The sequence below is a fragment of the Xyrauchen texanus genome, chromosome 15 (genome assembly GCF_025860055.1).
Source record: "Xyrauchen texanus isolate HMW12.3.18 chromosome 15, RBS_HiC_50CHRs, whole genome shotgun sequence".
Classification (NCBI taxonomy): domain Eukaryota; kingdom Metazoa; phylum Chordata; class Actinopteri; order Cypriniformes; family Catostomidae; genus Xyrauchen; species Xyrauchen texanus.
In genome coordinates, this window is record NC_068290.1 from 39,750,019 (window position 1) to 39,765,384 (window position 15,366).

Below are 15,366 nucleotides of genomic sequence, written 5' to 3' on the forward strand. Positions count from 1 at the left end.
ATGTGCTTATCAGGATTTGAAAAATATTTGGATATGGACAACATCAAATGAAAAGATGTTCAACTTTGAAGAAACTAATTCTCAATAACAAGTCACATTAGTCTGCTAGACAATTATCAATATACAGTACGTTAGCAGTTAATTATAAGAATAGGTAACCTCAAAATTATAATACATTTCTCACCCTCATGTCGTTCCAAGCCTGAAATTTTTAATTTTTTTCATGGAACACAAAAGCTGAATTTCTAAAGTGTTCTTGCATGTCTTGAGAACAATTATGACACCTGCATATGAGATTTGAGAGCTACAGTGGAGGTGAGGATTCTCAACGAGTAACTACTTAAATTTTGGTCTGTTCCGCATTACAACTGTACGACTTCAGTAAACCTGGAATATAGAGCAAAATATTTTGTAATACTTTTTTGTTGCTGCTTTTTTGGTGAACTTGAATGAAAATTCTGTCATTATCTACTCAACTTCATGTCAATCAAGACACAATTTTATTTAACAGAATGTGGTCTTCTGCTGTTGTAGCCCATTCGCCTCAGTGTTCGACATGTTGTGCATTCTGAGATGCTATTCTGCTCACTACAATTGTATAGACCAGTTATCTGAGTTACTGTAGACTTTCTGTCAGTTCAAACCAGTCTGCCCATTCTCCATTGACCTCTCTCATCAACAAGCCATTTCTGTCCGCAGAACTGCCGCTCACTGAATGTTTTTTGTTTTTGGCACCATTCAGAGACTGTTGTGCGTGTAAATCCCAGGAGATCAGCCTTTACAGAAATACTCAAACAAACCCATCTGGCACCAACAATCATGCCATGGACCAAATCACTGAATTCAAATTATTTTCCTTATTCTGATGGTTGATGTGCAGTGCAGTCTGCAACAAAATGAAAACTCATGCTCAACAATTCCTCTATATTAGATAGGTTCCTGCCGGAAGTAATTTTTAACTGTTATATTCAAACTGAACAAACTGCCTGCACTGGTTTAAATGAAAAGGCTCAGTGCTGTGCAGTGACTCTTTTACAATTTCACAACCACATCTCTGCTATGCTTCTGAAACTTAAAGTAGCCCATAATAAATTTAAGAAAAATGTAAAAGCCATTGAAGTTAAAACTGATTTTCCATTGGGTGGTCATGTAACCCTTATTTGCCCACCCATGCCCTAGCTCTCTTGGCGCATTAATGATATGCAATATCTTATCCTTTGCATAAAGCAGAGTGCTCAGACGTCTGAAAGCAATCTTTGTTTTTTCTTAACCTGCATTTGAGAAAAGCTAGGCCAAATGGCAATATTTTCAGTGAAAAATGACTTAAATTTAACTCTGTTGCAAAGGATGTTCAGTTTCCTAATTTGGCCCTTGAAATGAATATATTGTTAATGGCCCCACTTTTGTGGCTTTTTTAGTTCATGACAAGTCTATTAGTTTCAGGGCTAATCTATATGCCAGTGTGTGCGAGTAACAAAATTGACTTCTAGCAGATAAGTTGTACAGTCTTTCTCTTCTTTTGTAAACTTGCACTCAGGGGCAAAATTTTGACCAATAAAATCTTAAGAATGGTAATGTCCCTCCCCCTAATACCACTTGCCATTGACTAGCAATAGCAAGTAGCAAATCATGGTACATTGCTGTGATAGAACAATAAAACAATTAGCTGCCCCAATGTCATGTTTTAATAAATAATGTCAACACAGGAAAGAAAACTGGTCAAGCCATTTTGTGGGCTTTTGAAATGTTGCCACTATTTTGTCCGCCTGTTGTAGGTCTGAATTTTGACAGAATAGAGAATGCTTCACTTCTACCCTGTTATATAATGATCAGTACTCATAAACCGATATAACAGTGACCTCTGTCTTACAGAACATCTGTTCAAACATTAACCCAATTGTTTGTTTTTCAGTTACTTAGCATGGGTTGCATGACCTTTCAAAAACACTTGCTATGTCAATAATATTGATGTAATCAGGTTATCACAAGACATACATGGTGAACACACACATGCATGCTTTAAAACACTCCTTTACTCTTCCATAGGTTCTCTGGTTGGAGTCAGCATTTATGGGATCCACATGAATGCCACAGTTTGGGAGAATCCATATGTATGAGTGCATTCTTTACAAAGCTTGTCTGTTTACTTTGTTATTTTACAGACATATGTTATGCAGTATTCAGTGATACTTTCCATTTTTCAGATAGCATCAATCAGTCACAACAGCATATTCAGTCATGAAAAACCTGAAAATATTAGAGAATTTTTTTTTTTATTTCCAGCCCCAAAAATGTAATCTTAAAAAGTCATGGAAATTTCGGATGATATGTAAAATATGTAATAGGCTTAAAATTGTTCTTTGCGAGTGCGGTAACACTATTAATTACTGGCTTGATATTGTTTAGTAAACTTGATATAAGAACTTTGAAATTGAGCATTAATTACATTACTTTCTACTTATTCATACTTAACTATTACATTATTGTGGATTCTTCTAATAAAGTGTTACCTCGAATGCCAACTCTAACGGAAAAGTCATGGAAATTAATTGTTCAAAAGTGGGAACTCTGTGTATTGTATGCATAACTAAATCAAATAGAAATATACAATTTATACAATTATACTGTATGATCTGATTATCTACACAGAGGACAAAACGTATTCAATAATCAAAATCAACAAATACAGTAACTAATTCAAAAAGTGTTTTTAATAAAATACTTCATCAGAAGAGTTTAAAAATCCATGCTTTATAAAGTGTGATACATTTAAGATGTGATTTGTTGTGATTTTCACAGGTATTTGACCCATTGCGATTTCTGCCTGAGAACTCTGCGGAGAGGTCACCGCATGCCTTTGTGCCCTTCTCTGCTGGACCCAGGTTTGTATGCCAGTGAGAATTAAAGAGACATGAGCTGTCCAACAAGTAGGTCATTCATTCACAATTCACCCACACAGAAAAGAGGTATTCCTGACTGCTTATAGTTTGGACTGACTGTGCCTCAGACCTCATTTCAATCCAGATGAAAGTAAACCACAAAAATGCAGGTGACAATGCAGGTCCTCTTTAACGTATTGCAAATGTTTACTCTTAAAGGAATGGCTCACCCAAAACTGAAAATTCGATCATAATTTACTCAGTAAAACTTTACAATAAGGCCCTATTCATTAACATTAGTTATTACAAGGCTCTCTGGAATACCCATTTCTGATTGGTCAATCGTGCCATCGAATATTTCTTGTCCATTTATTTATTTGGTAAGTAGTCTTAAAAAAGTGGGATAATGAGTGGTCTGATGTCAGTTTCGCAATATAAACATCAAAGAACTACGAAGTAAACCGGAGGTTGAATATAGCTGTTTCTGGAGACTTTGTGGTCTCTTTCTTCTCACATTATAATGTATTGATCAACATTATCTATGATCACCCAGTCAAGTTTATTTTGCAATAACTATCGGCTGATTGTGCATTAGCTCTTATTTAATGCATTAGGTATAATGAGTTAACAAAATTTTTTTTTTTTACAACTTTTATTAATCTTGGTTAATGTAAATTTATCAAATCCTATTGTTCATTGCTCATGTTAGTTAATAATGCATAAACTCATTTTAACAGATAAAAAAAAACTAGTCACCTCTTCAAAAGGCGGCGCTATATCACAAAAAAAAAAGTTTATGCTTAAATGTTCAAGTCTCCGAATACATAAGTCAGGCATATGGAGTATTGTTTAAAAGCTTAAAATATGAACTTTTCATATGTAACCATTATGTTTGGGATCAATGTCTTTTACATTCATCGGTTATCGTAAGATTTTCCAGATGATTATCACAATGATTACCAAGCATGATGAGCAGCCTCAAGAGACCATGAATTTTTCATATATAAATAATCTTTTTAAACATTTATCAACACAACTTTGGTAAAATATAAGCGGCATGCTAAATTAAAGGGCGCGTTCTAAAATTTCAAACAAATACTGAATGAAACCTCTTCAAAGATACAGTTGAATTCAGAAGTTTACAAACACTTAGGTTAAAGTCATTAAAACTATTTTTTTAACAACTCCACAGATTGTATATTAACAATCTATAGTTTTGGCAAATCGTTTAGGACATCTACTTTGTTCATGACACAAGTAACTTTTCCAACAACTGTTCACAGACAGATTGGTTCACTTTTAGTTGACTATATCACAATTACAATGGGTCACAATTTCACATACACTAAGTTAACTGTGTCTTTAAGCAGCTTGTAAAATTCCAGAAAATGATGTCAAGACTTTAGGCAATTTGCCAATTTGCTTCTTATAGGCTAAATTGGAGTCAATTGGAAGTGTACCTGTGGATGTATTTTAAGACCTACCTTAAAACTCAGTGCCTCTTTGATTGACATCATGGGAAAATCAAAAGAAATCAGCCAAGACCTCAGAAAAAAATTGTGGACCACCACAAGTCTTGTTCATCCTTGGGAGAAATATCCAAATGCCTGAAGGTACCACGTTCATCTGTATAAAGAATAGTACGCAAGTGTAAACACCTTGGGACCACGTAGCCATCATACCACTCAGGAAGGTGACGCATTCTGTCTCCTAGAGATGAACGTAGTTTGGTGCGAAAAGTGCAAATCAATCCCAGAACAACAGCAAAGGACCTTGTGAAGATACTGGAGCAAACAAGTAGACAAGTATCTATCCACAGTAAAATGAGTCCTATATCGACATAACCTGAAAGGCTGCTCAGCAAGGAAGAAGCCACTGCTCCAAAACTGCCATAAAAAAGCCATACTTCAGTTTGTAAGTACACATGGGGACAAAGATCTTACTTTTCAGAGAAATGTCTTCTGGTCTAATGGAACAAATATGTAACTGTTTGGCCATAATGACCATTGTTATGTTTGGAGGAAAAAGGGTGAGGCTTGCAAGCCGAATATCACCATCCCAACTGTGAAGCATGAGGGTGGCAGCATCATGATGTGGGGCTGCTTTGCTGCAGGAGGGACTGGTACAATTCACAAAATAGATGGCATCATGAGGAAGGAAAATGATATGGATATATTGAAGCAACATCTCAAGACATCAGCCATGAAGTTAAAGCTTTGTCACAAATGGGTCTTCCAAATGGACAATGACCCCAAGCGTAAGTTGTGGAAAAATAGCTTAAAGTCAACAAAGTCAAGGTATTGGAGTGGCCTCACAAAGCCCTGACCTCAATCCAATAGAACATTTGTGGGCAGAACTGAAAAAGTGTGTGCGAGCAAGGAGGCCTACACAAGTTCTGTCTGGAAGAATGGGCCAAAACTCCAGCAACTTATTTTGAAAAGCTTGAGGAAGGCTACCCAAAATGTTTGACACAAGTTAAAGTATTTAAAGTCAATGCAACTAAACAAAGTGTATGTAACATTCAATAAACCCACAGGGAATGTGATGAAAGAAATAAAATATGGAATAAATTATTCTCTCTACTATTATTCTGACATTTTACATTCTTAAAATAAAGTAGTGATCCTAACTGACCTAAGACAGGGAATGTTTTCTACAATTAAATGTCAGGAATTGTATTGTAATGTCAGGAAGGTGTATGTAAACTTCTGACTTCAACTTTATTTATATATATATATATATATATATATATATATATATATATATATACACACACACACACACACACCGATCATCCACAACATTAAAACCACCTGCTTAATACTGTGTAGGTCCCTCTCGTGCCGCCGCCTTCTCACCACAATTGTACAGAGTGGTTTTCTGAGTTACCGTAGACTTTGTCTGTTCAAACCAGTCTGGCCATTCTCTGTTGACCTCCCTCATCAACAAGGCATTTCTGTCCACAGAAAGTAAATTATGCATATTACTATGGATCTATGAGACCAAACGATGAATATCACCACAGTCTTCCTTGAATGATGCCATTCTACTGCATATCCTCAAGACCTAATATAAACAAAGTCAGGTGACTGACCTAAGGATGTTGGGTCACTATATAAACATCTGGGTGAGCTGACCAATTTTGACCTCCCTCAGACCATCACCACAGTCAACCCTTGGATGACTAGTACCACCAAGGTCATTAGGGAAGGAAGCCTCTCTTACTTCACACCCCTGTTTAGCAGCTGAAAGCAGAAACATGGACCCAGGTGAAACAGGGTGTGCCACATTCACCCTGTAATAGTTAATGTACACGGAGAGCTCCACGATGCTGCTGCACAAATATCTGAAAGTGCCACCCCCTTGAGTGGTGCCTATGATGTTGCCAGGCTTCTGGTGGAATGAGCCACTATATTTCCTGGAACTGTCAGGTGCTGGCTAGAGTATGCATGTGCAGTAGTGTCCACTGTCCAATGTGATAGATGCTGTTTCTAAACTGGCTGTCCAGTATCGTTCTTACTAAAACACCCCCAAATAGTTGGGTGTGTGAATGTGTTAGGGGCTGTGTATGGTCAATTTAACAGTGTAGTGCTCGGACTGGGCATAAAGTGGGTAGATAAAGCCCTGTACCCAGTAGAGACAGGTCAAGTTGAAATGCTGCAAGTTCGATTACTTGATTAACTGTACTGGATTATGAACCTTAGGTAGGAAAGCTGGGAGTGGCCAAAGGGAGACTCCTGAATTGTCTGCTTTTCATCTTAATCAATCCTCATTTACTGATAAGGAATGTAACACACCCACTCTTTTGGCTGAACATATAGCAAGAAGGTAAACCGTTTTTTCTATGTTAGCAACTTAAGATCAGCATGGGCTAATGTCTCGAATGGGGCATTTGTCAGGGATTGAAGGAACATGGGAAGATCCCATAATATTGACTTTAAAGGTTTTCCTGGTTACAGACGGAATGCTCCTATGTGAAACTGAAATATCAGAGCCATGTTTTCCAATTGTTAAGCCTTCAAAAACATAATGATATTGAGAGATAGCCGTGACATAAACTCGTATTGTGTTGATCTTTCTTCCGGAGTTTAAAAATGACTGAAGGAAGCAAAGGATAGAGTCAATACCACATTTAGTCAGATCCAGCTTTCTGTCCTGGCACCATTTTGAAAACACACGCCACCTGCTTGAATAATTGTCCCAATTGGAAGGGGCTTTGGCACTTTTTTTATGGTCCTCAAAACCACCTCATCTAACTCCTGAGAGAGGGGCTGATTAGAGGGCAACCCAAAACTGTAGTGTGGCTGGGTTCGGGTGCCAAATCTGGCCCTTCGCCTGAGAGAGAAGGTCTAGTCTCATTGGCAATGGCAATTGGTGGCCCAATATCAGGCATAGGAGGGATGGGGACTAATGTCTGTTTGGCCATTTGGTGGGCGACCAGTATGATCCTGTAATGGCCTGTTTCCACTCGTTTGAGCACATGGGGAATCAGAGGAGGAACTTGTGAGATAGTGCATCTATTCCCAAAGTCCCACCTCAGTGAAAAATATCTTGCAGTGTGTTGTCTCTGCTGACGCAAACAGGTCTGTGTGGGCTGTGCCAAACCGAGTCCATATTAGGCGCACCACCTCTGGATGTAACCGCTATTCATCCGGATGAGGCAGGAGATCAGCAGCCTGGTTTACAACCCTGGGTATGAAAACTGCTCTGAGTGAGGTGAATCTTGAGAAGGCCCAAAGCAGAAGCTTTCTGGTTTCCTGAAGGCATCACAATGATCTCGTGCCACCCTGGTGATTGATGTGATATACGGTAGACATATTGTCTGTCCTTACTAGGACATGCTTGCCCTGTAGAAACGGAGTTAGGTGCCTTAAGGAGATATGAATTGCCCTCAGCTCTAGCACATTTATATGTTCTGTGGTCCATGGAATTACCCATGAACCCCTGACCATTCTGCCTTGCCAAACGGCTCCCCATCCAGTCAGCGACGCATCTGTAGTCACTGATTTTATTCTCGCTGGGATATTTCCCAGAGAAATCCCTTGAGACAGCAAATGTTTGTCCATCCATGGACGTAAAGCCTGGATGCGTTTTGTTGTGACTCTTTACTTCACTCATCTGTGCAACTTGGTGTGAAGTCGGAATTTGTTTATCTACCATTGCTATGGCCATGCTCTGAGAAGCCCCAAGGGTACTACCTTTATTGCTGCAGATATCATGCCCATTAGCCTCTGGAATTGAGCTAGTTCTATTCGCTTGCCTAAGCGAAGAGCTTGTGCAAGGGTAAACAATTTTCCCACTCTCTGTGAAGTCAGAAAGGCGGTCATTGTCAAGGAGTTAAAAACGATTTTGCATGCTGTCGTGGCTTGGTTCCTGAAATCACCTTTTTTTGCAGAAGTGTTGTGATTGCCCTTGTGTAAAAAAACGTTTCTGTGACTGGCTTGTTCTGCCTTATCAAGCACTGATTTGGAGTCCAGGTGGAACATATGGCCAAGTATGAATGGCATGTATTTCAGTTCCCTTCTAATGGGGTGTCAGGAAGAGAGGTTTGAGCTAGCCAAATCTTCCTGTGAGTGAGGATTGTTGAAGACATTGAAGCCTCAACAGCGCTGGTAAGCTGGGAGTGTCTAGACAGGGCTGTATCTATCAGCCCAATAGCGTCTCAGTCTTCTGAACTTGTGCCTTTTTGTAGAGAAGCCATGATTATGGCTAGAGCATTACCCAATCGGGCTGCACGGGTGGCTGAGATATGAATCTTGCAAACAAAATGATCAGGGGTTTTGGCATGTATTTCAGTTCCCTTCTAATGGGGTGTCAGGAAGAGAGGTTTGAGCTAGCCAAATCTGCCTGCGAGTGAGGATTGCTGAAGACATTGAAGCCTCAACAGCCCTGGTAAGCTGGGAGTGTCTAGACAGGGCTGTATCTATCAGCCCAATAGCGTCTCAGTTTTCTGAACTTGTGCCTTTTTTGTAGAGCAGCCATGATTATGGCTAGAGCATTACCCAATCGGGCTGCACGGGTGGCTGAGATATGAATCTTGCAAACAAAATTATCAGGGGGTTTTTCACATTCCTTTCTAGGGCAACGTGGATTATCAGTCACCCGGTCTGGACCGACAGGTGTTAGGGCTGCCATTTCACATTCTGCTGCCAGCATGCCACCCATTCCTGTCTCCAGGGCTTATTGTATTTTGGCAAAATGTTTACAACCAGCATTAAATTGAGGTGCAGCCTTCGGATTATCCTAGGCTTTCCTAAGCATCTGTGAATAATCTTTGGCAATGGGAACAGAGAAGGAAGGTTTGGGATGGGATGGGAAACCCACACCCCTTGTGATACTGCTGCAGCTGAAGTTTCATCCTGTACCTCCAAACCCAAAATTCTTGCAGTGCTGAGAATTCGGGTGATTATGTCAGGTTATGTGCTTTCCCCATCAGTATTGGAAGACTTGGAGTAATCTCCCTGCTCTTCTTCACTCGTATTCTGATAATTACTGAATGAATTGAGATAGTCCATCTTCCCAGCTAAGTCCTGTAATGCCTCCAGGATTTGTAGTTGGGTGTCAATTTGGGTATCTGGAACCATATACCATGGGGAACATCAGGATAATCAGGTCTACTATGGGCTTCAGTAGAAGGATATCCTCTTTTACGTTTAAGGAAATGAGAGTTTAAGACTGACTCAGATGACTGGGTCCTCCTGTTGGGATCTGTTTGTCCAAAAAGTCTGACACTTTGCATCCTCTCCTGCAAAGGTAGATCGGCTGCCACTGCATATGGCTTTTTCAGTATCCTCTAGTAGATGGGCCATACCCAAACATAGGGTGCATGGTGGAGCGGCAATAACAGCACAATGGTTGACTCACCATTCACTATATATATATATATATATATATAATATATATATATATATATATATATACAGTATATATATATACAGTATATATATATATATATAATATATATATAAAATGTAATTTGTAACGTACAGTATTCTGTTAGATCATGAACTTATTCTAAATACTTTGGATTACTTCTTCAGCACTGGTAGACTTTTTTCACATCTTTTGACTATAAAAACTCTTCGAAATTCAAGTACAAAATACATTCTCTGAAAAACCTAAATATCTTGTGCAGTGTTGTTTCTAAAACAAGATCAATCAAATTGATCTTGTTTTAAAGATTTTTAGATAGTTTAACAGGAAAACAATACAAAAAGTATTATCAAGAATAACATTTTTGCCCTAATATCAAAGGTCTTAACAGAAAAAAGAAATTATGATCCAACGTGAATTTTCTTGATATGAAAATATGATCATGCCTGGTAACGTGCATGTAAATGGCTAGAAATAGCATTTTAGCTTAGCGTAAAGCAAAAAAATGTACCAACTTAAACTTAAATTGTGTGTGTATACATATATATATATATATATATATATATATAGGTATAGATATCTATAGATATAAATATAGATAGATATGTCGTCATACAATACCTATATATAGTTATTGTATGACGACATATCTATCTATATTTATATCTATAGATATCTATACCAATACGTATATACAGGTGAAACTCGAAAAATTAGAATATCGTGCAAAAGTTCATTAATTTCAGTAATTCAACTTAAAAGGTGAAACTAATATATTATATAGACTCATTACAAGCAAAGTAAGATATTTCAAGCCTTTATTTGATATAATTTTGATGATTATGGCTTACAGCTTATGAAAACCCCAAATTCAGAATCTCAGAAAATTAGAATATTGTGAAAAGGTTCAGTATTGTAGGCTCAAAGTGTCACACTCTAATCAGCTAAACACCTGCAAAGGGTTCCTGAGCCTTTAAATGGTCTCTCAGTCTGGTTCAGTTGAATTCACAATCATGGGGAAGACTGCTGACCTGACAGTTGTGCAGAAAACCATCATTGACACCCTCCACAAGGAGGGAAAGCCTCAAAAGGTAATTGCAAAAGAAGTTGGATGTTCTCAAAGTGCTGTATCAAAGCACATTAATAGAAAGTTAAGTGGAAGGGAAAAGTGTGGAAGAAAAATGTGCACAAGCAGCAGGGATGACCGTAGCCTGGAGAGGATTGTCAGGAAAAGGCCATTCAAATGTGTGGGGAGCTTCACAAGGAGTGGACTGAGGCTTCAAATGTCATATTCCTCTTGTCAAGCCGCTCCTGAACAACAAACAACGTCAGAAGCGTCTTACCTGGGCTAAAGAAAAAAAGAACTGGTCTGTTGCTCAGTGGTCCAAAGTCCTCTTTTCTGATGAGAGCAAATTTTGCATCTCATTTGGAAACCAAGGTCCCAGAGTCTGGAGGAAGAATGGAGAGGCACACAATCCAAGATGCTTGAAGTCCAGTGTGAAGTTTCCACAGTCTGTGTTGGTTTGGGGAGCCATGTCATCGGCTGGTGTTGGTCCACTGTGCTTTATTAAGTCCAGAGTCAACGCAGCCGTCTACCGGGACATTTTAGAGCACTTCATGCTTCCTTCAGCAGACAAGCTTTATGGAGATGCTGACTTCATTTTCCAGCAGGACTTGGCACCTGCCCACACTGCCAAAAGTACCAAAACCTGGTTCAAAGACCATGGTATTACTGTGCTTGATTGGCCAGCAAACTCGCCTGACCTGAACCCCATAGAGAATCTATGGGGCATTGCCAAGAGAAAGATGAGAGACATGAGATCAAACAATGCAGAAGAGCTGAAGGCCGCTATTGAAGCATCTTGGTCTTCCATAACACCTCAGCAGTGCCACAGGCTGATAGCATCCATGCCACGCCGCATTGAGGCAGTAATTAATGCAAAAGGGGCCCAAACCAAGTACTGAGTACATATGCATGATTATACTTTTCAGAGGGCCATCATTTCTGTATTTAAAATCCTTTTTTTTTATTGATTTCATGTAATATTCTAATTTTCTGAGATTCTGAATTTGGGGTTTTCATAAGCTGTAAGCCATAATCATCAAAATTATATCAAATAAAGGAATATATCAAATATCTTACTTTGCTTGTATTGAGTCTATATAATATATTAGTTTCACCTTTTAAGTTGAATTACTGAAATTAATGAACTTTTGCACGATATTGTAATTTTTCGGGTTTCACCTGTGTATGTGTGTATATATATATATATATATATATATATATATATATATATATATATATATATACACACGTTCTTGTAAGTGTATATTTTCAAACCACTGTTATAATAGAATATAGTAAATGATGGCACAATCCAGCTGCGCACAGAGGGAGGAAATGCCTATTCTGTGCACGAACATGCAGAACTAATTAGGCGAAATAAACCCCTCCGCTGCAAACAGCAGATCAATGGGGAGATAAACCACCTCCCTTTCAAGCTTGTGCAGATAATAATAAAGAGTACTTACCTAATTCATAGACTTCCTAGAGCATTGAAAACAAATATTCCTGCAAAGCAACAATTATTATAAACAATACACATAAACACAAAAAATGGAGAGGAATCAGATTCTCACTTTTTGACTTACCACAGAAAGAAATGAGATCAGTATTACTTTGTGTTTCTGATTTCAACCTGCTGGTGTTTATAACAGTTATACATAAATGGCTAATAATGATTGTCATATTTGATTCCAGAAACTGCATTGGACAGAACTTTGCCATGAATGAGATGAAGGTAGCAGTTGCGCTGACACTGAAGAGATATCACCTCATTAAAGACCCAAATCACACCCCAAAGATGGCCCCTCAAATAGTGCTCAGATCCCTTAACGGAATTTACCTCAAGATCAAACCTGTAGAAACGGAGTCATGAAAAGCCAGCTGTTTTAACAGCATTTTACAACTGTAATTTTTATATTTGTTGTTTTTATATTAATGTTAAAATTCTTTATTGTGGAGGGAAAATTCACTATGAATGAACTGTGTCTGCTGATAGTGTAGTTTATTGTAAAGGAGGCATGTTTGATCTGAAACAAATGGAAATGGCCAAATTTAAGTACAGATGGCTATTTCAGCACATTTAGCGCCTGGTTAAAATAATTTGTGGTTGTGGGCATTAGTAAATAAGATAAAATAATTTTTGATGGTGAAATACCACACGCTAAATTAAATTAAATAACAGTTAGTGAATTGGCCCATGATTTTCTTGTAACCAAAATTCATCTCTAATCAGCTGGATGTATTAAATGGATAAATTGTAAAACTTGGGTTCTCTAATATATGCAAAGAAAATCTGAGGATCTGTAACTAGTGTGAAAGAAGAAGAGGAAATTTTTTAAATATTAATGAGCCACTTTAAGTTAATCAGTGACTATTTGTACTATGTGTAGATGATATTTACTGGGTATAGTAATAGAAACTGCCAGTGCCGGACCTACCCTTAGGCGAGACCTTCAATCAAACCCCTCTCTTTGTCATTGGCAAACGATTGAATGCAGTAGCAGCTTTTGTTTCGTTTAATTGTAAGTAAATATCCACTTCATTCAGCGTTGTTTTTGTTCACTGTCTTCTAAACCATTCCGTTACTGTTTTACTACGTGACAAAGTGCTTCAAACAATTCAGCCCGCACGTTAAACAAATTCATGGAAAAGAACCGAATCAAATGAGTGATTCCTTCTTCACGTATCGGGCATCGCTCCAATTCACGAACCCCACACTCGTGAATCTACAGCTATGTTCACAGTGGCATAATGTCCAGACTACCCTCACTGTTTTTGCCAAACATATATACACTGATCAGCCACAACATTAAAACCACCAACCTAATATTGTGTAGGTCCCCCTCGTGCCGCCAAAACAGCGCCAACCCGCATCTCAGAAAAGCATTCTGAGATGATATTCTTGTATCTTTATATATTGTCAGTTTGAACCAGTCTGGCCATTCTCTGTTGACCTCTCTCATCAACTAGGCAATCCCATCCTCATAACTGCCGCTCACTGGATGTTTTTTGTTTTTGCCATCATTCTGAGTAAATTCTATAGACTGTTATGTGTGAAAATCCCAGAAATACTCAAACCAGCCCATCTGGCACCAACAGTGATGCGTGCTTAGAAACCTTTACACAACCACAGGATGTACAAGCAGGATAATATGCTAAAGTAGGATCATTTTCTAATGACAGAATTTATAGTAAAAAAAGTAAGAAGATAATTTACTTGTTACTTTGTTTTGTATTAAAGAGATGATAATAAAATTATGTTTCGAAGGGATAGGTTTTTTTTCTTCCTTTCTTTGTTTTTTGGTGTTTTGTGTTTACATTATTAGATGTAGCAAACCTTTAAGCTTTGCTCTTGTGGGCTGTTTTGCTAAATCTCTAGTTTGGCAGGTACTTCCTGTTTTTAGATGCACTTCATGATTTTCCTCCAGAGGTCGGCAGGACATTTGTGGTTTGATACTGATGAGGTTAATGATGTGTTTTGGATCAGTAGTTCTGGCAGGTGTTTCAAATTAAGATTTCTTAAAAAATTAAATACAATTAAAAAAAAAAAAAATTCTTTTGACCATTTTGAAGATTTTGTTTTGTTGAATTGTACATTTTCTTCAGCCCCTTTTTGCATAATTGTTTACCCCACAAGATTTTTTATTTTTTTTTAAATATGTAAACTTAAAACCATATATATGAAATAACAAAAATATATTTAAAAAATAAACATGAAAGGAAGTTAAATTCCCTATAGGGAAACCTACACTACTCATTATACACTATTTCTCCATAACTATAAAGTTTAAAGTCGAATCATTGGATTCTTTACCAGTTTTTTTTTTTTTTTGTTGTTGTTGTTGTATATTGATTTCAAACATCTCTTTCAAAACCATCTTTAACTTCCAATAGCATATTTGCTAAGCTGTTGTGAATATAATAGCAACGTGAATATAATAAAACCACATCAACTCTATAATTAAGGTTTAATGTTTTTTACACACTGTACTGTTCATTTCTTGTGTCATTTTGATTTAATTCATTATTACATGTTTGAAGCTTGTTATTTCCTCTGCATAATTTTATAGTGATTTATTAGGATTACCATAAATACTCCTATTCATGGACAAAATGCAATTTATTGTTATTTATTTCTTATAACATCTGCAATAAAGTCTTGTATGCTGTTTCATGTTACATCTGCCTAAATGTTAAAAACTGGTATACTGTATTTAAACGCTCTGTTCAAGCTAATATGAAGGCACTGCCATTTAGTGTTCATGAGTTGGGAAAAAAAAATATTGTGTTGAGTTGCAATTTTAATCCAGAACATATAGCATGGCAGAAAACTTATTTTGTTGTTACAGAATTTGCCACATTTTGTCAGGTTTTATTGGGAAAAAATTCAGAACACTGATTTCCTGTGATCATATAGCTTAATAAGGTGGGTCTGTTTTCACCGGTGTTTCTCTTGGTCATTTACACTACACAGCTAACCTTTTGTTGTGAATAACAGATCACAAACAAATACTAAGCCAATCAGCTGTGAGTAAAGAGACAGAATCC

The 15,366-nt window shown here is 37.6% G+C and overlaps 1 protein-coding gene across 1 annotated transcript in view; it reads left to right on the top strand.

Moving 5' to 3' along the window:
- The window catches only part of LOC127655537 (cytochrome P450 4B1-like), a 31,204-nt gene extending 16,229 nt beyond the window's left edge, over positions 1-14,975 (top strand). Inside the window, exons 10-12 of the mRNA XM_052143425.1 lie at positions 2,047-2,111; positions 2,800-2,882; positions 12,514-14,975. Of these exons, the coding sequence (XP_051999385.1) occupies positions 2,047-2,111; positions 2,800-2,882; positions 12,514-12,691 (326 nt within the window). The 3' untranslated portion in view covers positions 12,692-14,975. The remainder of the gene's footprint in view (positions 1-2,046; positions 2,112-2,799; positions 2,883-12,513) is intronic.
- The last annotated feature ends 391 nt before the right edge of the window (positions 14,976-15,366 follow it).